The 25,561-nt window shown below is 48.7% G+C and overlaps 2 protein-coding genes across 16 annotated transcripts in view; both read right to left on the bottom strand.

Annotated features, from left to right (window-relative positions):
• PITPNM2 (phosphatidylinositol transfer protein membrane associated 2) overlaps positions 1-8,302 on the bottom strand; it is a 132,916-nt gene extending 124,614 nt beyond the window's left edge. For all 12 annotated transcript variants that reach the window (XM_080821344.1, XM_080821347.1, XM_080821354.1 and 9 more), the window contains exon 1: positions 8,166-8,302. The gene's annotated coding sequence lies outside the window, so the exon portion shown is untranslated. The remainder of the gene's footprint in view (positions 1-8,165) is intronic.
• Positions 8,303-13,101: 4,799 nt separating this feature from the next.
• Positions 13,102-25,561, bottom strand: part of MPHOSPH9 (M-phase phosphoprotein 9) — a gene marked incomplete at its 5' end in the record, with an annotated part of 60,957 nt that continues 48,497 nt past the window's right edge. For all 4 annotated transcript variants that reach the window (XM_080821923.1, XM_080821922.1, XM_080821920.1 and 1 more), the window contains 8 exons: positions 13,102-13,639; positions 17,203-17,271; positions 17,593-17,840; positions 18,569-18,672; positions 19,669-19,789; positions 20,761-20,907; positions 22,402-22,577; positions 23,441-23,575. In XM_080821923.1, coding sequence (XP_080678049.1) covers positions 13,538-13,639; positions 17,203-17,271; positions 17,593-17,840; positions 18,569-18,672; positions 19,669-19,789; positions 20,761-20,907; positions 22,402-22,577; positions 23,441-23,575 — 1,102 coding nt within the window. In that variant the 3' untranslated portion in view covers positions 13,102-13,537. The remainder of the gene's footprint in view (positions 13,640-17,202; positions 17,272-17,592; positions 17,841-18,568; positions 18,673-19,668; positions 19,790-20,760; positions 20,908-22,401; positions 22,578-23,440; positions 23,576-25,561) is intronic.

Here is a 25,561-nt window from a genome sequence, read left to right on the forward strand (position 1 = left end):
ACCAGGGATTCCCCTTATGGTTTCCAGAGAGAAGAGCCGCCTTCTCCTGGAGCAGGAATCCCGGTATCTAGAAAAGTCCGTAATGAAAGGCCAACCTAGCTGGGTATGAGACACATGCCGTTACTAGCCCACACTCTCTGAACCCCAGTCCTGCAGCGACCCGATCACCAGGACAAACGTGAGGGAACCGGATGGCCCAGAATTTATGAGCCAGGCTCCATTCACCACCGTGTCCTTGAGTCTCCACTGTGCTCCACGCCCAGCCCCAGGATCTTAAGGTTTCAGGGAAATGGAAAGTCATTCCTCCCCGTGGAAAGGTCAAAGCCTTGGACTTGGTTTTTTCCAGGGCTCTTTCCGGCTTGCCCCGCTCGATCCATAATATTCTGAATTCCTAGTTTCCCCCCTGCTGGAGAGTCAGGCAGAACATTCCTCGGAAAAGAGACCTTCAGCCAGGGGAAATCACAGAGGTAAGAAAGAAAACTGGGGCTGTAAACCACGGCGCCCAAGCAGAGCAGGACGGTCGGAGCGGGCCAGCAGTGGTTCCCGTGGACTCGCGATGCCACAGTGAGTCACCGAAGGCTGGGAACTGAAATAAAGCTAGCGTTCTCTCTCACAGTGCAGTACGGGAGCTCATGCTGCATACTAATGCAGGGATCTGTTCAACGCTACTCCCGCAGCAAAGACACAGGCGGCACGGCATCCAGCTACAAATTAATGAGCTCCTCTCTGCACTGGGTTCATACACACCGGGCTCTGGACCAATTAAAGGGGCCACTTCAGAACTTTGCTTCACTGTGTTGGAAAATGTCACCGACGCAGAGGAAAAAATGAGGTCTTGGGCGAGGCACGTCCGGTGGATGGCTAAACGAGCGTGCGTGCTTTCAGAACTCCTGAGGCTTCTGTTATTAATGGTGTTTTAGCGGTGGGTTCTTGAACACATCGAGCAAATTTCCTTTAAACAAGTAGTTACCGGCTGCCCCTGGGGAAGGCTGCAGGCCTCCCACCTCCCAGATGGTTCAACCACAATAAACGTTTGGCCTGTCAGATGCACAACACTGGCGGACTGATTGAAATACGCTGCGGCCAGCGAACCCAAAATACACGCGAAACGACTGTTTCCCTACGCGGGAGCCGCCGAATTGCCTCCATGTCTGGCCGTCCCTGATGAATGCTCCCCCCCCACCCCCTCCCTCGTTGAGCCGCACTTATGTGTGGTTTCCAAAGGCCTTAAATGCTTTTTTTCCATTGTGATTACCCAAGAGGGGAAAATTGTCATTGCAGAAAATGTTTGGGTTGTTTTTTTTTCCTTCCCCTCTCATGAAAACACAAGTGAAAAGTCAGCTCTTACAAATTGCCAAGAAAAGCAAAGCAATTAATGGGCCCTCCAGTAGGACAGAGGAGGGGAGGGGACTCTCTAGGGCTAACCTGCCCTTAACCGAGCTCTCAGACCTACTGGGAAGCCCCGCCTCTTGGCTGTGCCCGGGGGAGCTGTTCTCCACCGAAAGCGGGAATGGTCTCCTTATTCTGTCCCAACACACTCTCACCCCCATGCCCCCTTTGAGAGGTGGCGTTTCAAAGGACTGCAGAGACAGCAGGGGCATGAGGGGAAGACAGCTGGGAGTACCCTCCCCCACCAGAGAGCTGGCCCCGCAGCCCTCCACTGGCGTGACACAGCACCCCGCTGCCCCGTGAGCCCCCCAGCGGGGGCTGGATCCTTTGGCGGCACGAGGCCAGGTAAGCCCAGCAGGCTGCAGAGCCTGACTCAGTCCTGGCAGGCCAGCAGTGGGGGAAAGAGCTGGCACCGGGCTCCACAGCCCCGCCGATGAGTCAGCCAGACCCTACGGAGGCCGAGGAGGAAAGCCCCCAGCTGCCAAAAGAGAAAATTCTGTCCATCACCAGGAACCACCTCTGCAAGGGGAAACAGAGCCTCGGAGGGAAGAACGAGTGGTCATCTGAATTACCTACGTTCCAGCTCTTAACGGGGAACCGGGGCAAAACGCTTTTGGAAAGGTTCCCAGGAGTAAGAAGGCCGGGACGGGAGGCCACAGGAAGCCCCACGTTGGCCTGAAACCCCTCCCTAAGTGGATCGTTCATTTGGGTGAAGGACTGCCCTCAGCTCCTCTCAGCAAAGAGCAGTTACAGGGACCCACGTGGGCTCACTGACCCTCCCTCTGTGTGTGGGTGTATGTGCGTGTGGCCAGCAGGCCTGTGGCAAGGTGAGGTGGGTGCCCTTCTGGAAGAGGGCACAGGGGGGCCAAGGGAGGGGACCGATGCCAAGGACTCTTCCTTTCTCTGGTGCCTGAGACAGCAGAGCCCGGAACCCACAGCCCCAGCCTCCAGTCCCCCATCTGTACTGAGCACCCCTGAGGTGCCCTGCACTAGATGCCAGGGAGACCACGGGGACAGACGCGATGACAGAGATAGCCCATGAGGTCCCTGCAGCGGGTGGGGGGAGACATGAGGGGACAAGAATCTGACTGCAAGTACGGCCACAAATGAGGAAGAGCCAAGCCGGGGGGCCGAAGCGGGGGTGGGTGCAAACCTTGGCCTGTGCAAGCTGGAGCTGGTTAGGATACCTCTCTGTGCACCCCCCTCCGCCCTCTGTAAAATTTGGGCAACAGTCCGTCCTTATCTCTGAGGAATGCCGCGGCGCTCACACTCAAACAGGCCGTCGTAGACATGCTTTGCCCATACAAGTTGGTCCTCATTATCCGCGGATTCCGTATTTACAAACTCCTTACTCGCTACAAGTAATCTTCATGGGGCTTACGCGGTCATTTGCCAACACGTGCAGGGTGGCAACAAATTTTGAGTCCCCCAATGTGTGTGATCCCAGCCGAGGCTGAACGAGGAGATGCTCTGCCTTCTGCTCTCAGCCCTCAGACCAAAAACAAGCATCCTTTTTTTGGGATCCGTGCAATGCCACATTTTTCACACGTTTGTCCTCGTGTGTTGGCCATCTCACCCTCGGAAGGGGCCCTGGGCCTAGTGCCGGAGCACACTCCCGTTTCTGGGCAGGACCACACCTCCCGGAGGAAATACCTGAGCGAGATAAGCCTTGTTCAGGTGTGAGTGACAGCCGGCGGTGGCTGAGTTTAGTGTTAATGGATAACAGCATCTGTGAAATACGGCATCTTCAAATGGAAACATAAAATGGGGTTAGGTATTGATCGGCGAACAAACGTGTGAGCAGAGGCACGCAGGAACCTAAGCCGGGCCGTCCCCTGGGCTGGTGGTTTTGTGCTCGCTGAGGTGGTGCTGGTGGCGCTGCAGAGACAGAAGGGCTGGGACCAGGGAGCCTGGGCTGTGTGCGCACGTGCCGGACCATATATCCTCCCTGGAGGTCTTTTACTCAGCAGGGCTATCGCTCCACGGCTGGAAGGGGACACATCCACACCCTGCCTGTCCCAAGGCTCTGAGACTCCCCCGAGCCCTGCTGCTGTTTTGGTGACTCTGCCTTTCCCCTGCACCCCGACTCCTGACCCCCGGCCCACAACGGGAAAGCTTTGCGAAGGGTGAGGGACTTCAGCAGGAGAAGATGGGAAATTGCTTTCTCTGTGCTCCTCTCCGAGGCTATGGCTTGGGTTTTGGACGTGTCTGTTGCCAGAACCCAGCCTGTTGGTTAATTTTCTTGCCGTCCTCTGGCAAGGGCAGTTGCTCATATGAGTAATGAAAGCAAATGCCAGCTCCCCTCTCCAACTGCGCTCTTTACGTCGTCGGCCATAAAGCTGGAGTCTGGGTTTGTCATGGTGTTTGCTGGGCAAGGGGTGAGGGAATCTGTACCCTTATACCCGTTTTAGGGGAGAAACGGGCCAACGCGCAAGGCTGCTGCCGTCCTCCTTGCTGGCGTCAAGAGCGAGCACTGAACTGGTAATTGGGGACCTGGGTTCCAGGCTGAAAGCGGGGTCCTGGGCAAGTCGCTTCTCTGCTACCGGCCTCAGCTTCTAGTCTTTACCACGGTGCAACCCTTCCAATTCCCGTGTTCTCAAGCACTCTGCCAGGGCTGGAGACAATGGAAAAAGGCATCACCAGACCCCACACTTTACCCTTCAGACCAATCCCCTCCCTTCACACCAGAACTTTTCTGGTGGGGCCCTTTGTGATTAGACCCTATAAACCCCACACATGTTTACAGGGGCTGTAGCCATCAAAACTCAACCGATTCTTCAAGGCCTGTTCAAATTCCACCTCTTCCAGGAAGTCAGCCCTGACTTCCTTACCCAGAAAGGGCGTCTCCTCCTCTGAACACTGCCTGCCACTTAAATATTTTTTTTTAAGATTTTATTTTTGAGTAATCTCTACACCCAACGTGATCCTCAAACCTACAACCGCGAGATCAAGTCACATACTATACCGACGGAGCCCGCCGGGTGCCCCTATGCCTGCCGTTTAGGTGACACCTATCACACACAACCTGTGTTAACTAGGGGGTACCTCTCCCTAACCACACCGTGAGCTGGCCTAAGTTTTACGTACAATGTTACTTATTGCATTTAACTCACTTATCTATCCTGATTTCCAGAAGCCTTTTGTGATGACTTATAAAGAATACAGACAGAGGAGCACCCGGGTGGCTCAGTCGGTTAAGCGGCCAGCTCTTGGTTTCAGCTCAGGTCATGATCTCAGGGTCGTGAGATCGAGCCCTGCATCTGGCTTGAGACTCTCTCCCTGTCCTTCTGCTCCTACGCCCCATCACTTGTGCATGCTATCTCTCTAAAACAAAATAAATAAATATTTTTTTTAAAAAAGAATAGAGAGGGATCTACACACACACACACACACACACACACACGTAAGCACGCACAAAGGAAATAGGAAAATAACATGCTGACCAGAAGGCTCAGTGAATATAGTTACTCAACAGAACACTGTATTGTGTATCAAGCGTTCTGGAAGCCAAGAAGAAAAGGTAACCATAATCATGGGGCGCCTGGGAGGCTCAGTCATTAAGTGTCTGCCTTCCGCTCGGGTCATGATCTCAGGGCCCTGGGATCCAGCCCATCAGGCTCCCTGCTCGGCGGGAAGCCTGGTTCTCCCTCTGCCACTCCCCCTGCTTGTGTTCCCTCTCTCGCTGTGCCTCTCTCTGTCCAATAAATAAATAAAATCTTTAGGGAAAAAAAAAAGGTAACCATAATCACTCAGAAAGACAGTGCGAGGGGCAAGGGGAGACTCGGGCAGAACGGGGTACAAATCGAGAGCCTTTGGGCAAATCCGTGGATCTCCCTGTGTTTCAGTTTCTTTCTCTGAGAAAACAGGGGAAGAACACGTGCACAGAGTAGACACACAATGCAGGTTTTCTCTCCCCGTTCGTTCTCGTGGTTGGCAGTACAGCGACCTAGTCTCCCGCAGGCGAGGCCAAGGATGCCTGGCCCTAAACCGGAAGAGAAATTTTTCATGCGACGCTCCGCTGGAAGCCTTGAACAGAGGGAGTGATGCCCTCTGTGACCGCTTCAGAGCAAACCAAACGTAGATCGGCCACAGCTCCCTTTAATAACATCCCCGGGTCCCCAGTAAAAGCCGAGCGAACATCAAGGGAAGGAGCTATGGAGAAGCGACGCGAAGACCGCGCCCGGCGGCGGGGGATCCCGTGAAGCTGGCCTCCCGATGGCCGTCTGCAAAGGAGCGCATCTCCTGTTGGCACGGCTGAGAAGTGGCGAGCGAGCGCGTGACTGTAGACTCTGACCATGGCCCCTGCCCAGCGCGGAGGCCCCAGGAGCCAGATGCTCAGAGTCCTTCCGTCCAGAGCACAAGGCCCACGGCATCTTTTTCAAAAGCACCAAGGCAATGATCTTGAAGGACCAGAAGTTTCCTCTTCTAATCTTTATGTGTCAGTGCACATTCTCCATGACTGGTTCTTCTCAGAGACCAAGTTGGAAAGACGTAACCAGATGGCATGGCGAGGAGAACGTCTGCTTGGTTTTAATATTGGCCTCAGAGAGAGAGGAAAGTTGGATCCCCCGAGAGAGAATGTACAAGAGTCAACTTGGGGTGAGGACTCTTGGCGTCATCGGAGCTGACCCCTCGCCATTCACCCAACATTTTCCTGAGAGCCTACCATGAGCCAGGCCTTGGGGATACAGAGAAAAGCACTCCAGCACCGCTCCCCCAGACGCTCAGCCTAAGTAGGAGGTTGGGGGCCGCCTGTAAACAGGTGCCTGCCGGCCCACGTGGTGCGTCCCATCAGGGTAGCACAAGGGTAAAGGTGATCAACCTTCCCTGGGAAGGCCTGTGGGGACAAGCCTGGGTTCTGATAATAGAAAGTTGATAAGAGAGAGGAGAGGAGGCAGGGCCCAGATCCTGAGGGACCTGTACCGTGCAGAGGAATTTTCTCAGATTCATTAAGGACCAAGCCAGACCAGTAGAAACCAAGTGACTTAGTTAAGCGTGCGCAGACACGGAAGGGCAGCCAGGCCCGGAGCCTCCACCTGGGTAGTCCAGTTCTCTACCCGGCTGCCTGCCACACACCGTGAGCTGTGGGAGGCCAGAGAGAAGGGCCATTCCACACTCACTACCCAGAGAACAGCAAAGTATACACTGTCCTCGTCATTTGGCAAGTCACTCCCTGCAAGAAAAACAATGCTACCTAACCCAAAGCGAGAGGGCTGGGGAATCTCTTCCCATCAGGACACACAGACTCCTAAGAGAGGAAAGATAATTTAACTGCAAAAGTCCAGGAGCCAGATGAGCTGGGGCCCCGGAGGCGAGCTGGGGCCCCGAGGCAAGCTGGGGAGGGGGTTTTGACTCCCATCTAGCCGGGGACTGTGCCCACAGTGCTGAGCCAGGGCGGGGGACTGGGGACAAATCAAACTCCACGCCTCTCCTCCAGGATCTCACAAGCCAGCAGGGGAGATAAAAAGCAGGCACAAAAAGTAACTGTAAAATAAGGCAGACAGCGATAAGAGCCACACGAGAGACATTAAAGTGCTGTGACACTTTGGAGCAGAGACAGTCGCACTGGGGGCCTTGGTGCTAGCTCAGGTCCAGAGGAAGGACGGGGAGGGCCCTGTCCTATCAGCTCCAGTGACTCCCAGGCGAGGACTGGGGTGAGAGCCGGTAGCGGACCCAGAAAGATGCTCGAGGTGTCCTTTAGAGAACCCCGATTCTGGAGAGGGGGACGTGGGCAAGCCTGAGACTTTGCAGAAGCGCCCCAGCTCCTGCGTCAGAGGTAGGGAGAGGAGTGTAGAATGAGGAATCTAGAATTTCTATATAGGGGCAGCAGGTCTGCTGAAAGGGGACAAAGCTAGAGGACTTGCCTTGAAATGACATTTGCTTAGCAAGCACATTGTTTACTTAGAATGTTGATTTGGGGTTTCTTGGGGGGGTGGTATTTGCACATTACGGAGGAGGAGGAAGTGTCCCCCTTCGCCCCCAAACAGCCATCAGCTCTGCCCCTGATAAGAAAGGATGAGGGGCAGAGTGGAAGGGGAAGCTGCCTGCCCTAAGACAGCGGGCGCCTCAGGTTACAACAGCAAAGGGAGACTCTCAGGATGGAGATGGGCCAGATCTTCCCCCAGCCCGAGGGGCACCTGGAGCACCTTCTTCTAAGTTCTGGCCCCTATCGGAGGGCCACACCCCAGGCTTAGGCCCTAGACAACCCACCCAGCCACGGCCAGGGCTGGAGGGATGTCCGGCTGCAGGCGGGAAACGGTAGCAGGCTGGACAGAGGGCTGTGCCCACCACTTCCTCCCGGCCCTTTCCCGGGCCCTTCCTCAGGAGCGCGGGCCGGACCGGACAGGCCCAGCACCGCACACACACCTGCCCCTTGACCGCGGTGACACTTGTCACTGGGGGAGGGGAGTCCTCCGTGCCCCGGCCGCCACTGACGGAAATTGGGAAATTAGCATTTGGGGCCCGACTCCGGAGGGCCGGCGGGTCTCCCGGGGGGGGGGGGCGGGCTCCGGGGCGACTTCCTGAGGTAGGGGTCCCGGCGCGCGCCACACCCTCCTCCCCGCGCGGGGCGGCCGGGCCCGGGTCTCCCACTTCCCCCACCCACCCCCCACCCTTCCTCCCTCCCTCCCGGGCGCGCGGGCCGGCGGGGCCGGGGCCTCCGGGGTCGCCGCCCGGCCGGGGTCGCCGCCCCGCGCCCGGCTCTCCCGGGCCCGCTGGCGGCCCCGGGGAGGGTCCCGGCCGCGCCGCCTTCCGGCCGGGACCGCGGACACACTCACCCCGCTCTGCGCGGCCGCGGCTCCGTCCTCTTCGGCCGCGCTGGGCCGCCGCCGCCGCCTCACGCCGCCGGGGAGGCGCGGGCCCCGCGGCCCCGACCCGGCCGGCTGCGCCCCGCGGCTCCGCGCGCCGCCGCCGCCAGCTGGCCCCGGGCGAGCGGCCGGGCCCCCGCGGGCATGCTCCCCGGCCGTCGGCGCGGGCGGCGGGCGCGCACGTGCTGGCCCCGCGGGTGTGCGCGTTGCGCGCCGGGCCGCGGCGGTCGAGGCGGACGAGGAGGCGGCGGCCGGCGGGGCGCGGGGCCGGGCGCGCCCGCGGACGGGCTGGACAGCTCTACGCCGCGCCGCCGCCGTGCCCCGCGCGCCCCAGCGGCCGCTGCTGCCCGTGCGCGCCGGGCCCGCCTCGCATTCCCCCACTCGGCGGCGGGCCTGCGCCTCCGTCAGGCCGCGCGAGGAGCGGCGGCGAGTCCCGGCGAGGGGCCGCCCCCGCCCGCCCCGAGGGCTGGGCTCTGCCGGAAGAACGCCGGCGAACTTCGGGCCGGCTCGCTGTCTCCCCTCCGCGGCCGGGGCTCGCGCTCCCCCGCCCGGGGGATGGGGGGCGTGGGGGGCCTCGGCTCCTCGGACCCCGCGGGCCTTGAAACCGCGCTAGAGGAGCCAAGTGCCCTCGCGGAAGGGGACGAGTAGGCTTGCGGCCATCGTCACTTAAGTAGCTTTCTGAAAAACCAAGTTAGGGAGTAAGCCGACAGAGCTAGGGGAACAAACCGCGTACGACTTCATGAGGCCCAAACCTAAATGCCAGAGACCAGGTGTGCGGCTGGCAGTGGGTTCTCTGCCCAGTACCGAATACGTTCGCTTTGGGCACCAGGGATGAAAATGCCCCTTGGTCATCAGAAGTAGCGGGAGCGGTAATAACCGAAGGGATGTGTGAAGCTCTAGTCCCCGACCTCAAAAAGGACCTGGAAGAGGATCAGAAATAGATTCATCTTGATGGTCCCTCCCGACCGGACTCTCCAGTCAGGAACAAGACGACCAAGAGGGTACTGGGTAAAATTGACAACGAATCGTTAAGTGTGTAGTTACATTGAGCGGGAACGGCCTTTTTGCCAAGGTCTGAAGTAATGGAACCAAATGGGCCACACCTAAAACCTAGCTTACCTGTCCCCAAGTATCACCTTCTATGGGCGAAAGGAGCGCTTTCCCCTGGAAGGACAAGCGCTGTAATTAAAGCAGCCCCAGACTGTTCGGATAAAGTCCGGGCAAAACCACCAGAGGCTGCTCAACCCTGCGGTGACTTAGAATTGGAGAGGAGGCCAGGAAAGCCATCATTACACAGCTCTCAAAATACCTGCCTTACCATCTTAGGGCGATCACTCTGAGACCAGTGAAGGTGACCCAACAAATACGAGACCCTCACCTTCTTCCCTCCACCCAGAGGTGCCTTAAGTCCCACTGAGAATGGTTTCCGGAGCATACAGAGATATCAAGAGGGAGGCTCTTTGCCTGTCCACCACCCCGAATTGAGCCCCTGGGTGATACCACTGCAACCTTGCCATGATTGCACTCAAAACTTGGGAGGCCTTCATCAAAAAGCAGCTCCCCCAGTAACCCGGTAGGAATAAATACACTAATATCACAAGGCAGTTCATATCCACAAGTATTTATTGAGTGCCTGTACGCAAGAAGACATGATGGTCCCTGCTCTCACAGAGCTTACAATTCCATGACTCCAATACTTGCCTAGATTTAAAAAAAACTGCAGCAAGCACTTGTCTCTGCCTGACCATCAGCAGCACTGGAGGAAGCAAGTGTTTCACATTGTTTTGGTCACTGTTACAGTGCAATTGTGAATAAAGCGATTATCTTTGAAGTCTGGAGTCACAGCCATGAGGTGGTGCGTCATGTCCAGCAAATGCAAATTTATGGCTTGATTCCTCCTATTTGAGAGGCATCTACTGAAATAAAATATAAGTCAGAAGGAGAAGGCTTTGTAACACAGGTCCTAAGATACTGATGTAGTTTAACGTATTATCAAACTGCCACAGAACTCTTGGCAAAAAATTATCATCTCCTGCAGAATGTGTGCAATATAATTGGTTTAATCAGGCCTGTACATCTCATGACCACGCACTCTCGTGACGGGTAAACATGATTTACCCGTAGGACTCGTGAAGGGTGCTAGGTATGCACTTATGTTTTAAAGCTTCTTAAAGACTCGCAGCACAAGTGACACATTAAAATGCAATGAAAATTGCTTTTGAGATAAAAATTGAAATGACAAAAATGTCTAATTTTACTACATATGTAAGGGCACAATTCAAATTTAAAGAGCATTCAGCAAAGCGCCTGAGTTTTCAGAGTTAAGAAGGGGAACCAAACTCTAAAAACAACCCTTCTTCATATGGCCCCTCTGATGCCGAGCGCAGACCGGCCTTCCTGCGGTCCTGCCTTTAGAGGCCACCACCTTGGACCTCTAATTATGGGACATTCAAAGGAGCCATTATTTTGGTTACATGGACAAAACCTTTTCTTTCTTTTTTTTTTTTTTAAGGAAAATAACCTATGTTTACATCAAATAACCCCCAGATCACCTATTTAAGATGCTTCTGAACTTCTACCCAACAGGTTACCAGTTTTAATAGTCAAAAAATAAACACCTCACGCCAGGAAGATCATATGAACCCCAAGAAATCTTTTTTTTTTTTTTTTTTTTTTTTTGCAAAAAGGTGGAGAGATCATCTTAGACCACCTAACAGAAACGTCAACCAACCCAAGGCAATTTTTAAATAAACTGCTGGGGGCACAACCTACTTTCCTATTTAAAAAGTCCTAAATCACTACTTCAAAGCCCTGATTAACTCAGAATGAATCTGAAATGTGTACTTTTGTTGAAAAGTTAGGAAGCACCAGGGGCTTTACATAATCTCCTTTAAAATGGAAGGAAGCTTATCGCTTCATCTTATCTCTTGCGACTGAGGCGGGCAGGCCTGAGGCTGGTGGTGACCCAGGTCCGCCCTGCTCTCCCTGTGCCGCCCAGCAGCTCTACCCTTAGCCACCCCTACTGGTACTATGCCTCGGGGCTCCGGAAAGGAGAGGAAAGGGGCAGAACCACGGGAAAAGAGTGAGTAAACTCTATTTGCATTAAAAGAGACACTTCCCCGAAGTGGAAGGTGCTCTCAGGCTGTTACTCTCCAGCAGCTCAGCCCCAGTCGGGAACCAAGCAATTCACCTCCCAGGGACACCCGCAACTTCCTAACATCGCCACTCCTAGGGTTGAGTTGCTTTTAAGTGGAGCGTTCTGTGTTTGTAAATTAAGCACGAGAAAGGGAAAGATGGCTGAGAGGATTATCCTTGGTTCTCCTCTTCACAGCTATGAAGAAAAAGGGTTTTTTTTTAATGTTTAAATAAGTGACTGATACAATTTATTATACATTTCAAAAATCAAAGCACATGTTTTCTGAGAGGCACAGAAGAGGTTTTGACGGGGTTTCAGATCTTTTTTGGAATAAGCCAATAGAGACTACTAAGAAGATAACTCCTTCACAAGATAAAACTTCTGAAATGGCAATTTCCTATTCTTGAGAAGGTAGTGGACTTCATGATAAAAGGAGGGAACAAGGAATATCCTAATAATTTTCAAATTAGAGCCTAATGTCACATATAGGAACACAAAGGTAATAACCATCAGTAAAGTCAATCCCTTTACTAGGTCTTGACACAGCAGTACTGGAGCTTGATTAAAATTAACTTATTCTTTAACTAGTTGACTTAAAAAAAAAAAGGTTAGAAAAAAGTACTATGAATAAAGGCACTTATTCTGTTGATGAATAATTGTGATTAGCCCAAGGTCTTCGACTGTTGGCAGGAGATGGGAGCAAAGGTTCGATTCACGGATAGGAACAGAAGAGGCAGGTGTCAGATGGCCCCTCCTGACGGAGGACCACCCAGGAAGCTGAGAAGGGAGCCCACTGGGGCAACAGGCCCAGAGCTCAGCCAGGTAAGCTTTGGTGAAGGGTGCAGTTTGAGATCCCTGCTCAAAGGCATACACAAACCCTAGTGGAGTGATGCTTGGCTTGGCTCATTATAACTACAAGCTGCTAAGAGTCACATAAGAAGAAAAAGTTCAAAAGAAAACCAAACTTTAAAACCTGAGCATCATCGGTGGCAATCAATTCTAAAAGTTTAGAATGAGTCTATTTATGAACATGTACACGGATATGTGGGCAGTGGAGCAGCCCAGACTTGACCCGAGGTCAGAACACACACCTGCTGGTGCTGCTGATCAGAGCCTCCTGCCCCAGTGCCACTGCCAAGGTCGTGAGCCGCAGCTCCCCAGCAAGGCCCAAGGAAAGGCCCAACGCGCCATCTACACACATTCCCTGCCTGTGCACATTAAGGGGAGGGGACTCTAATCTAAACCTAGCATCCTGACAGCCCCTGCCATGGCTGGAGGGGTTTTTTTTTTTTTTTTTTGGCAGGGGTGGTGGGGGGCAGCGGGGTTGAAAACATCCGCTGGGTGGCTCTGATGGCGGAAACCAGGGCCACTCTGAACCCTTGCTGGGTGGTGGTCTTTCCTCAAAGCTTGATCCATCAACACCTTATGGCCATGGGAGGGACACGGTTTCACTCGGAATGCTGGGCAGAAAGCTCTGGCTCCCCCGATGGCTCACCGTTTTCTGGAAAGTACTATATATATGACAACATTAGAGAATAACAGCGCTCATTTTTCTTTCCTTACAGACAAAAAAGTTCAAGGGAAACAAAATGAGTTATTCACAGTTTCCAAAGCTTTCCAATATTCCATTACTTCCAATAGTTCCATTATTACTATTGTAATAATCACTCTAAAACTTGTTCCTAACAGGAACTGCATTACCATTAAGAAAAAAAAAATCTCAACACAACTAAAATCCAGGGTATGCCTCATTCTTTTTTTTTTTTTTTTGCATTCAGCATGTATTGGTCTATTATGGAAGCTATTCTTAAGCATTTATTTTTTTAAAAAAGAATCATATTCACAATGTAGGACAAGTATATAAAATTAGTGTGCAAAGTTAATTGTAAAAGGATAACACTATTTGTTTAGAAACAAGCTGCCTCCCCTGTTTACATTTCCTTACTAGTGATATAAACTGGAGACTTACACTATTAAAAATAATACTTTTTAAATAGTAAAATATACAAGAGATTCCTGAGCATAACAAAAATATCTTGAAAATATGTGGCCATTTGAAGTATAAAACAGCAAGTGTAAAGACTAGCATGATTGTAAAACTACTATTTGAAGGCTTATAAACAGTACAAAATAGTTTGCCTTTTCTGAGTGCATAATTATACGTTAGTGCAAACAAAAACGTCTCAAAATTTAATGGCTACAAATCTCAGAGATTTGCAGAGGTGCGCAACACATGAAATTTCTTTAATGTCATTCGAACTGAGCCCAGTTCTCGATTAATCCTTTCCAAACGATCTTCCAAGGCTTCCTAAGGGGAAATCACAGGAGAAGTTGCGTCAGAATTCTACATCAGGTTCACTGGTTCTCTGATTACCACCAAACTGACCTTTCTTTTAGCAAAGGAGCAGGCAGAAACATTCCAATTACAGAGCTGTGTTTTTTACACTTTTCCTCTTATTTATATTGTCTCTTTAAACAATGTGAATCAGGGTCTCAACCATTCAGAATAAATGCTGCGCTCAGCGCCCTAACAGCCCCAGTCCCCTGCTGCTTGCAGGGTGTGAAGATCTCAGCAAAGGCAATGGGACCGATGGCGAGAAGGTGACTCTCAGCCTCTGCTGGACTGAGGACAGACCAAGAGGAGCCCAGAGGCACTTCACACACGTCACCGTCACCAGAAGAAATGGGTCAGTGCCTTACCCCACTTAGGTGTATGTCAAGCAACTTTCTTCTGACAAGAATGTCTAAGTTAAAAAGGAGGGAATACACTGGAGGAGTTTCTTGCAAGAAACAAGAGATTTCACAAAGAATCAATGTAACAACTGCTATTTTTAAATAAGCAGTACATGGTGCGCCTGGGGGGCTCAGTGGGTTAAGCCTCTGCCTTCGGCTCAGGTCGTGATCTCAGGGTCCTAGGACCGAGCCCCACATCGGGCTCCCTGCTCAGCAGGGAGCCTGCTTCCCCGCCCCCCCCACCTGCTTGTGATCTCTGTCAAATAAATAAATAAAATCTTCAAATAAATAAATAAAAAAGCAGTATTACAGTTAAATAAATAGCGCCTGGAATATAAATTTATCATTTTAGATACTTTATTCAGTCTTAACTCCAATGGTGTCCTTAAATAAAACTTTAAAATTCCTCTTTAACAACTTTAATTATAAAAGGATCACCCGGAGCACCTGGGTGGCTCAGTGGGTTAAAGCCTCTGCCTTCGGCTCAGGTCATGATCTCAGGGTCCTGGGATCGAGCCCCACATCGGGCTCTCTGCTCAGCGGGGAGCCTGCTGCTTCCCCCCCCCCTTCCTGCCTGCCTCTCTGCCTACTTGTGATCTCTGTCTGTCAAATAAATAAATAAAAATCCTTAAAAAATAAAAATAAATAAAAATAAAAAAATAAAAGGATGACCCGAGGGGAGCCTGAGTGGCTCAGTCAGTTAAGTGGCCGCCTTCAGCTCAGGTCCCTGGATGGAGCCCCAAGATGGGCTCCCTGGCTCATGCTCTCTCTTGCCTGCTTGCTCTCAAATAAAATCTTTATAAAAAATTAAAATAAAAAAATAATAAAAGGATCACACATTCATGATAAAATACTTAGAAGACAGAGGAGTAAAAATAACCAGTTCCTCTTTCCTGGGGTTTTTGTGTAGATAACCCACATCATTAAGAAGAAAAATAAAAACAGAATCAAATTCACTATTTCAAAACATTTTTCAACTGAACTTTCATTATGAAATATCTTTCTACGATATCATTTTAGTGTGCAATATTCCATTAGATTTAACCAAAAATCTTTTATTTATTTTTTAAAGATGTTATTTATTTATTTCACAAAGAGAGAGACACAACTAGAGAGGGAACACAAGCAGGGGGAGTGGGAGAGGGAGAAGCAGGCTTCCCGCTGAGCAGGCAGCCCGATGCGGGGCTCGATCCCAGGATCCTGGGATCATGCCTTGAGTCGAAGGCAGACGCTTAACAACTGAGCAACCCATGCACCCCTAACCAACTATCTTTTAGTAGAAATTAAGGTTGCTTTTAATGTTGGATACCATAAATAATCCTGCAATAAATATTCTTAAAAAGGTTTCTTTTCACACATCTGTAAGCATTGCCTTAGGAATCATTCCCAGAAGAAAAATGCTAGGGCTGAAAAAATACAAAAATCTAAAGCTCTGGATCTAGGTCAAACTATATTCCTGAAGGTTTGTGACAATTTCCTCTTCCACCTGCCGTGTATGAGAACATGCTTTTCTACACCCTGTGTACTGTTTTGGTTTTTTTGGGTGTGTGTGTGTGTGTGTGTGTGTGTTTGTGTGTGTGTTTAAATACCTGCCTATGTAAGGTTTTTGTTTTTAAATGATGCTTTTTTGGGGTGCCTGAGTGGCTTATTTGGTTGAGCATCTGGCTCTTGGTTTCAGGTCATAATCTCATGGGTCATGAGATCGAGGCCCGGGTCAGGCCCCAGGCATCATGGGGAGAGTCTGCTTGAGAGTCTCCCTCTGGCCCCTCCCCTAACCAGGGCCTGCACACTTTCTCTCAAAATAATTAAATAAATCTTTTTTTTTTTTTTAATTATGCTTTGGAGCACCTGGGTGGCTCAGTTGGTTAATTGTATGCCTGGTTAAGCTTCTGCCTTCAGCTCAAATCATGATCCTGGGGTCCTGAGATGGAGCCCCATGTCAGGCTCCCTGCTCAGCAGGGAGTCTGCTTCTCCTTTTTCCTCTGCCCCTCCCCCAACTCATGCTCTTTCTGTCTCTCAAATGAATAAAATCTTTTAAAAAAATGAAGCTTTTGTTCAAATGTGTAGTTTTTTTACTCAGGGGTGAGACTGAATTTTTTTTTTTTGGCCCAATTTTACTCTTTTCATTTACGAATCATATATAAGCATCTTCAGTCCCTTTTCGCTGTCACTGGTCTCCTTACTGGACAAAACAGCTTTGACATGTATGAACAGGATCTACTCCCTTTTAAGTTACTTTAAAAGCTTACAATCATTATATAAAAATATATTAAACAAATGTTTCAGATAAGTTTAGAATCAGAGTATCTACAAGTTTTCCTTCTGCCTTCCCAATAAGGAAGAAGAGTTTCATGTGTTGAGTCTTATAAATTATTGACTAAAGACTTTGGGACCAACAAAAACAGTAACAGACTTAAAGTCTTAAGGAGAAGTTAGGCATGTAGCCCAAGGAAAGACCTCTGCTGTTTTCTTTGCTTTTTTTCCTTCTGGTATCACAGATCAATCTGAAAATGAATTTTTCCTGAAGTTAAAGCACTGAAAAGCCAAAACATGCAGTTATATAAGAGACATATCCTTGTTGTTATGCTTAAAATGTTACAAAAAGAGCAGATTTTAAATGTCCCATGGCTTCATGCATTTTGATTCTGGAAAGTAACTAAAAGAAATGCACATAAGCCGCTTCGCCTGCACCATCTCCTGCTCAATATTGGAATCACATCTCTCTCTCTCTTTTTTTTTTGGACTATTTATTTGAGAGAGCGAGTACACCCAAGCACAAGCAAGAGCTGGGGGAGGGGCAAAGGGAGAGGGAGAAGCAGACTCCCTGCTGAGCAGGGAGCCAGACACAGGGGGTGCTGGATCCCAGGTCAGATCATGACCCGAGCTGAGGGGAGACACTTAACGTAAGATCTGTTCAAAGACATCCTGCACAGCGGCAGGAACGTCTTTGTCATTATGTATAAAGGAAAAATCACTTTTTACTCCAGAAACCTACAATGCAGTTCTAAAATATACTATAATCACCAAACACTTCCTAAAAGGCTAAAAGTTTGGCCCAATTGCTTCAAGACGCGAAATGAGCACCAGCCCCCACCACCCCGCCAACAGCCAACAGAGATTCCAGCTAAGACGGTTCACCTGGTTTAATCTTGTCTGCAAAGTGATTCTTCCTCCAGTAGAAGGCATTCGACTTAGTGCTGCCTCAATCTGTTGACACACAAACGAAATTTAAATAAAAACAGAAGAATTCTGATGAGTGGCAGGGACGTCTGTAACAGAATGGAAAGAACAGGCTTCGGCCTAGTACTTCCTTGTCCGCCTGGCCTTCACCTCCGCTCCCCCTGCCCCGGTCAGCAAGGACAGCTCAGCTCAAACTCGCTCCCAGCGCGGCTTTGCTGTGCAAGCCACAGAAGTTTCTGGCACGGTCTGACTCCGTACTTCCCTTCTGACTATTCCTCAGACATAGGCATTAAGTTCAGAAAAAGGTTTTTTTGTTTTTTTTTCTTTTAAGTTTTTGTTTGTTTTTACCTGGTCTTTTTCTTTTGTAAGTTCATCAAAAAACCGTTCCGTTTCAGCTAGGGTCCTAATTTTTGCTGTATACTCAAAATCATTACCATGTGGTGCTACTGACGCGGGCTTACACTGTTCATAGCTAACTGATTTATTCTTCTCCCAGGCTGATCTCACAGACACTTTCTTCACTCCATTTGGCAACAGTTCGGGAGAAGAGCTATGACTAGCATGGATGTCGGTGGCTGTTTCTGAGTATTTTTTTTCTGTCAGAGAGAAAAGGAATTTCTTTTATTTCATATCAATCTTCCTGATTGATCATATACATAACTATATATGTTATCTAAGGGCTGCCACATACCAAAAGAAGTAACAAAAAGAAACACAATAATCACATTTAGTCAGTGCTTTTCCTCCACAGAATTCTAAAAGTTTTGCTCTTGGTTTGACAATCTGTACAACGTCCCTAAGAGAAGGTATATAAACGTTCTGTAAGCTCAAAAGAACTTTAAGTAAACTTAAAGCGGAAAAAAAAAAAAAAAAAGTTAAGCACTAAGCTCACATTTAGCGGACACAAACCTGAAGCAACAGTGCAGAGCCAGCATCTTATGGGGCCTGCCCAAGTGACTCATATGCATTATCTTGTACTTTATTCCAAACTTCAAAGATAAATGAGAAAAAAGAAAAAACAAAAAAAAGTAACCCGCTGCCCAAGTTGCACAGAAATGCCAGAACATAAAAGAGAGAAATGGAACAGTACGGCTCTGGTAAGTAAGCATTAACAATGTCTGTACCTCAGTTTCCCAACTTTTCTATCAGGATAATAGCACTGACTCATAATATGAGCCGCACCAATGTGTGTTCTTAAGAGGCTCCTGGGCAGAAAAATTTTTTAAGTGCAGGATACTACACTATTTAGGACCTTGAAAAGATACCAGAAATTCACAAAATGAATGACTAAAACCGTAACTAGTAATTTTTTAGGAAAAGATACCTTCCAAGTCATCTAGAGGAAGAAACTGGAGTTGTTTTCTTGGATTGGTACGTTGTAATGCAGACACAGGAACAGTATCTAAATCATCCAAAAGTATATCAAATCTATTGAATGAAGCAAGTTACTTGTGAGAAAAAAATGTTTGTTGATTTTCCCTATCTCCACTAGAAAGCTGAGCTGGTGTCCGGTTAACTCACATATTCATGTATTTTTTAAAAAGAAAGCTGGTCATGTAATTTTCTAAAACTGAAGTTTAATTTATACTTTTTAACACAAGATTACATTCATGTATTAGAGACTTAAAGCATACATTAATTCTTTCAAGCTTTATAACAAGTTATAATATATGTGGGCCAAGTATTATTATCCCTGTTTTACAGAAGAGGAAACTGAGGTTCACCATGCTTAAGGAATTTCTCAAGAGCCTGACCGAGCCAGGTGGCCAGCTCTTACAGCATAGGGTCCCACAGCCCCCGACAGGAGCACGCCCTGTGACCACACTGCTTCAGAGGGAGGACAACTGTCCCAAGCACCCAGGGAAACTTAACGCGTATTGCCAGGGCCATCCCAGGACAGCCCGCTTTCTTGTACAAATGGCTCAAAATTGCCCTGTATCATAAACCTTTTCAGGAAAACAAAGAATTGTCATTCTATACCCCAAAGCTGGAAAGGACTCTGATGCAGTACTTAGACTCAGTAGTAGCCAGTTTCCATAGTTAAAAACTGTTTTCAAGGATTACAGTACTTTTTTATTTTTAATATGACATTCATTTAAAGGATTTAAATCCACAGGGTTCCCACTGGCAACTGAAAAATCAGTGATAGCGGGGCACCTGGGTGGCTCAGTGGGTTAAAGCCTCTGCCTTCAGCTCAGGTCATGATCCCATGGTCCTGGGATCCAGCCCCACATCAGGCTCTCTGCTCAGCAGGGAGCCTGCTTCGTCCTCTCTCTCCCTGCCTGCCTCTCTGACTACTTGTAATCTCTGTCTATCAAATAAATAAATAAAATCTTTAAAAAAAAATTAGTGATAGCTACAGGCATAAGCTGACACTTGAAAAAAAATCAATAATATTTTATTCTACTATTTTAGAGAACTTACCGAGTTGGACTGCTTTCATTTTTGCTCAGTAGATGACTAAATCCTGGGGACAGATTTTCTTTTGGGGATCGCTTTGGACTATAAGCCACAGTCACTGGTGTTAACATAATCTCTCTTTTTGCTGCAGAAGTAAATGAAGAGGAAATTCTCTTTTCCTTCTATACAATACATATATTGGCAGAGCATACTTCCTTTCTCAGTACTTTTTTCTAACTTTAATGGGATACAATTTTATCATAAAACTTTCTGAAAGATAAGTAAGAGCATACAAAATTTAAAATAATTCATAATCCTAACACCTAGAGGGAACCACTGTCAACATTTTAGTGTATCCGACTGCAGGGTCAGCAGTCAGACTCAAAACTGGTTTTTCAGGATTTTAGAAGTGGACTGGAAATAAGATGGAAACACCAGCACCCAGCGCACATTCCCGTCACACGGGGACACACAAACACCTGTGTGCACTCCTGTCACACAGATACACACAAACGCCAGCACACGCTCCCGTCACATGGGGACACACAATCGCTGGCGCGCACTGCAGTCACACAGATACACACAAACGCTGGCTCCCGCTCCCGTCACATGGGGACACACACGCTCGCTCCACCACACGGGGGGGAGGGTGGGGACACAGAAATATCTTGAGCTGTTCTGAAAATGGAAATCAAGAAAACAGAAATCCAATGCCTAACCTTTAGAACCATAACTGTAACTGACTAAAGAAACCAGACGTAGCTATATATTCAAAGAAGCATCTTTTCCAGGTTACATTAGCTTAAATTAATTTGTTTGAACTAATGTTTAATTAGATAGTTGTCAACGCTCTCAAAAACTGTGAAATGGTGTAAGTGGCAAAAAGGAATCTGCTGGACACACACAAAACAGTATGCCGTGAAAATTTCTTCACCTATCGTCACAGCGTCTGTACAGTTAGATATTACTGAGCAAGACCCTTTCCAGGGACCCTAAATATTCTAGTATTCTAGTAGGTGCTAGAGAACATGAGGGAAACAGAGAACGTCAGGCGTGTGTGCACAGCTCGGATGCCACTCTTTTGAGCCCAGGAGACATATTACATCTAACTCTTACTTGGGGTACTTGATTTACGAGTTGAAGGTGGTAAAGACGACGATCTCTGTGAAGCCGAGTTAAATCTCTTCTGTCTCTGTTGGGCGCATTTCTCTGGGGACCGACCTGCACTGACTGACATTTCCGTTTGCCGAGGATTTGCTAATTCTGTAACAGACAAATTGTTAAAAAGTCAACAAACCAAACAAACCTGGGCTGGTTAGCTGCCTTTATGAACAGATGATTACACCAAGCAAGCCATTCTCACTATGCAGGTTAGAATGATTATTTGCAAATACACATTGTAAGGATTAAAAAATGCTTGATGAAGAACAAGTATGAGGGTTTATAATTAATTCATTCTGGCTCCCTGTTTACAATTGCCATTCACGGTGATTTTTTAAGAGAGATTATTTTTAGGGGCGCCTGGGTGGCTCAGTGGGTTAAGCCTCTGCCTTCGGCTCAGGTCGTGATCCCAGGGTCCTGGGATCGAGCCCCACATCGGGCTCTCTGCTCAGCAGGGAGCCTGCTTCCCCCTCTGTCTGCCTCTCTGCCTACTTGTGATCTCTCTCTCTCTCTCTCTCTCAAATAAATAAATAAATAAAAATAAAAAATAAATTAAAAAAAAAAAAGAGAGATTATTTTTAGGAAGTTACTGCTTTATTTACTAGCAGATACTTCTTCGGAGATGCAATGCCCAAGATTGGACAATGGAATCAGCAGACCCGATCAAGCGAGCACTGGAGTGAGTACAAAGAGATGTGAGCACTGGTGAGCTGTTGAACAAGGCACTTCCTGGGGTGCTCGGCGGGCTCAGTCGGAAAAGCATGCGACTCTTGATCTTGGGGTTGTGATTTTGAGCCCCATGTTGGGTGTAGAGATTACTCAAAAATAAAAAATAAAATTATCTTAAAAAAAAAAAAAAAAAAAAGAGGCGCCTGGGTGGCTCAGACGGTTAAGGAAGTGTCTGCCTTCAGCTCAGGTCATGATCCCAGGGTCCTGGGATTGAGTCACGCAATAGGGCTCCTTACTCAGCAGGGAGCCTGCTTCTCCCTCTGCCTCTACTGTTCCCCCTGCTTGTGCTCTCTCGCTCTGTCAGATAAGTAAACAAATTCTTAGGAAAAGTAAAGAAAAAAAAAGATACTTCTTATCTTACTGAGAGATGCTCAGTAACCAAGAAAGGGAGAGCAAAAAACACTACATCTCACTTTATGAATACTAAATGTCTATCGTAACTTTCCAATGACAAACTGATGTAGAAAATTTCCAGATATCTTTAAGAATGCTTCATAAATCTTTACTAAACAGAACATAGGGCGCTGGGTTGCTCGGTCCTTAAATGTTTGCTTTTGGCTCAGGTAATAATCCCAGGGTCCTGAGATCCAGTTCCGCACTGGGCACTCTGCTCAGAGGGAGGCCTGATTCTCCCTCTCCCTCTGCCTGTCTTTCCCCCTGCTTGTGCTCTCTCTTGTCAAATAAAAATAAAATCTTAAAAAAAAAAAGAGTGTAACATGTAGTCTGCCCTGTATAAAAGCAGCAAGTTAAGCCATGACTGAGAAATTGTGAGCCAGAGTATTTAAGGAAGGTGATATAATTGGGGTCAAAGAAGGAGGTATCTATAATCTATTATCTATCTATATCAAACAAGGAACAAGTGCTTACTATTTGAGGTGTCCTCTTTCTCTGTCTGTGTGCCCCAATTTTTAAATATTTTTCCTTCATTGAGTTCTTTTAAAGCTTTCATGACTGGTGTATCTGAAGTTTCTCTTTGTTTTGTTATCGATAAGCTTCTTGGTGAACTTCCAGATGAAGAATCCTTTTCCGGAGGAGAATGGTACCTTAAATAATAATTGTAAGACACGCAGTGCTATGAACTGAATATTTGTGCCCCCCAAAACACTCGCATGTTGAAGCCCCAATCCTCAGTGGATGGTGTTAGGAGATGAGGCCTTGGGGAGGTGATTAGATTTAGATGAGATCATGAGAGCAGGGGGTCCTTTGCTGGGATTAATGCCCTTCTAAAAAGATGTCTGCACACATTCACCGAGGAAAGACCAAGACCCAATAACCCGGAAGAGGGCCCTCACCAAGAATCCAACTGCGCTGACACCCCAATCTCAGACTCTCAGCCTCCAGAACAGCAGGAAAAAGTGTTTCCTGTTGAAGCTGCCGGGTCTACAGTGATTTCATAGAGCAGGCTGAGCTAAGACAGAGGTCCCTGGCCCTGTTAGGGGGATGACTTGAGAGCTAACAATTACACTCCACAAACTCCACAATGAGTATGTCTGCTTTACAACGCAAATACACTAAAATTGAACCTGCGTGTAACGGACCCGTGCTTCCCAATCCTCTTCACACCCCAGCGCATACAGAAGTATGGTACTTTTATGGAGCTCTGGAGTAATCTGGTTGCGTGGGCTGTCCAGAAGATGAGAGGGTGAACACCTTAGCCTAACCGAGAGTCTGTGCACAGCACACTGTTCTGTCAGGGGCACGGTGGGGGACCCTCTGCTCAGCCTTTGATCGGAAAGCATCTGAAACCCATTAGCTTTTCAAAGTAAAATAAAAATCTGGTCCTCAAAAGTAAGACACTGAAGCCACGAAAAGAAGGCTCTTTTAGACCTTCCCAGACATTTAAAGGCGACTGAGATCTATGAAACCGTACCCGAGCCTCAATCTGACCTCTGACAAAGCTACCTACCCAGGAGCACAGGTCTCCACCAGCTGGTCATCCATCCTGTTATCCAGGGCATCCAAAGGCTGGCCGGTAAAGATGGAGTACTCCGCTCCTGGGATCAGCCACTTGCGCCTGCTGACGTCGGAGGTGGCCAGTGTGCTAGGACAGGGAAAAACGATCTGAGGCATGATGGGCTCGTGTTTCAGTTCACGCTGAACACATACACAGAGCACCCTGCTTTGAAATGGTATGTACACATTTGTACAGTAATTCCAAAACTGCAAGAAGCCCCCTTATTTTAGATACACGAATTCTTATTTTATGGTTTTCAGAGCCAACCGAAGTCTTATTTTAGGTTTCTGTTCCTTTGGAATATTTCTGCATCTCAGTCAAGGTATTCTGTCTACACAGATCTGAACACCAACTAACTTCCTACCACACTTTCTACGCTTCACACCCAACCCACAGCTCAGGCCCAGGAGGTGTAGCGAGAGGGCTCTTCTCGCTCCTCCCAGACCAGCACTGCCCAGGAGAATTTCCTGTGAAAACAGAAACCTCCTCTATCTGCACAGCCCAGCACAGCAGCCACTAGTCACATGCTGCCCTGTGGCTCGTGAGACGAAGAACCAGTCTTTTTTTTTTTTTTTTAAGATTTTATTTATTTATTTGACAGAGATCACAAGTAGGCAGAGAGACAGGCAGAGAGAGAGGAGGAAGCAGGCTCCCTGTTGAGTAGAGAGCCCGATGCGGGGCTCGATCCCAGGACCCTGAGATAATGACCTGAGCTGAAGGCAGAGGCTTTAACCCACTGAGCCACCCAGGTTCCCCGAAGAACCAGTCTTTAAACGTTATTTCATTTTAAGGACCTTAAATGTAACAAGCCACACACAGTGACCAGCACCAGTGTACTGAGTAGTGCAGCTGGGGGCCAGGCCTCCCCTCCTATGGAAACCCTAACCCAACTGAGGCTCACCCATCGGGCATTAACAGGCCCTGAGCTGGACTTCCGAACCGTTCTCACCTTCTCCACACCTGCTCCTGCCCTCCTGCTTCGCTGTCCATAGGAGGAGCTGCCTGGATCTCTCTGCAATGCCTAGACTCGAACTCCTGCTTACTCATCCCCCTCCCCCACTGGAGAACATTCACTGGACTTCATCATCACTAGAGAACACATTCCCTTGAGAAATCCCAAATCTGGGGGCACCTGGGGGGCTCAGTGGGTTAAAGTCTCTGCCTTTGGTTCAGGTCGTGATCCCAGGGTCCTGGGATCGAGCCCCGCATCAGGCTCTCTGCTCAGCAGGGAGCCTGCTTCCTCCCCTCTCTCTGCCTGCCTCTCTGCCTACTTGTGATCTGTGTCAAATAAATAAATAAAAAATCTTAAAAGAAAAAAAAAATCCCAACTCCGAAGGTTCTTTCGGCTAAGGTGCTCAAGCATCACCAAGGCTCTGTGACCCCAAGGTCTGTGATCCCTGGCCTCACCATTTTCGACTGATCAACCCCTCCCCTAGCTTCACCAGTTACCCTCTACCTACTCTGGGGTGCACAGTTACTCACTGCTTTGACCCCCTTTCCGCACTCACCTTCCATCACTCCTGACTGGCAGCAGAGACCTAAGCCTGGAGGAACACGGTGGTCTCACTCCTGAGTGTCTACAGTCCTCCATTTAGGCTTTGCTGGAAAGCAAGTCACCCAACCGTGCGGCCTGGGCTAGCACCGGAGAGTGGTTATTACCATCTCACGGACACCCAACATGGCTGACAACATACCTTTCCGTAATCAGCACGCTCCAATTCTCCACCAGGACTCTCCCTCACACCTTCTCCACTCTCCTCCGACCTCTCACCCTGCCCTGCCAGTCACTTGATAGCCTCGCATCACACTTGGGAGGGAAAAAAGAAACCAGGAGACAAGAGGTATCTTCCTCTCTCTGCTCCCTGCCACAGCCAAACCTCTTACGACTTCCCTCCTCATTTTCATTTCAACTCCCAGTCACTCCCTTCCTTTTTCCCTCGATTTTTTTTTTTTAAAGATTTATTTATTTATTTATTTGACAGAGATCACAAGTAGGCAGAGACAGGCAGAGAGAGAGAGGGGAAGCAGGTTTCCTGCTGAGCAGAGAGCCAGCCCGATGCGGGGCTTGATCCC

Source organism: Martes martes (assembly GCF_963455335.1).
Source record: "Martes martes genome assembly, chromosome: 13".
NCBI classification, from domain to species: Eukaryota; Metazoa; Chordata; class Mammalia; order Carnivora; family Mustelidae; genus Martes; species Martes martes.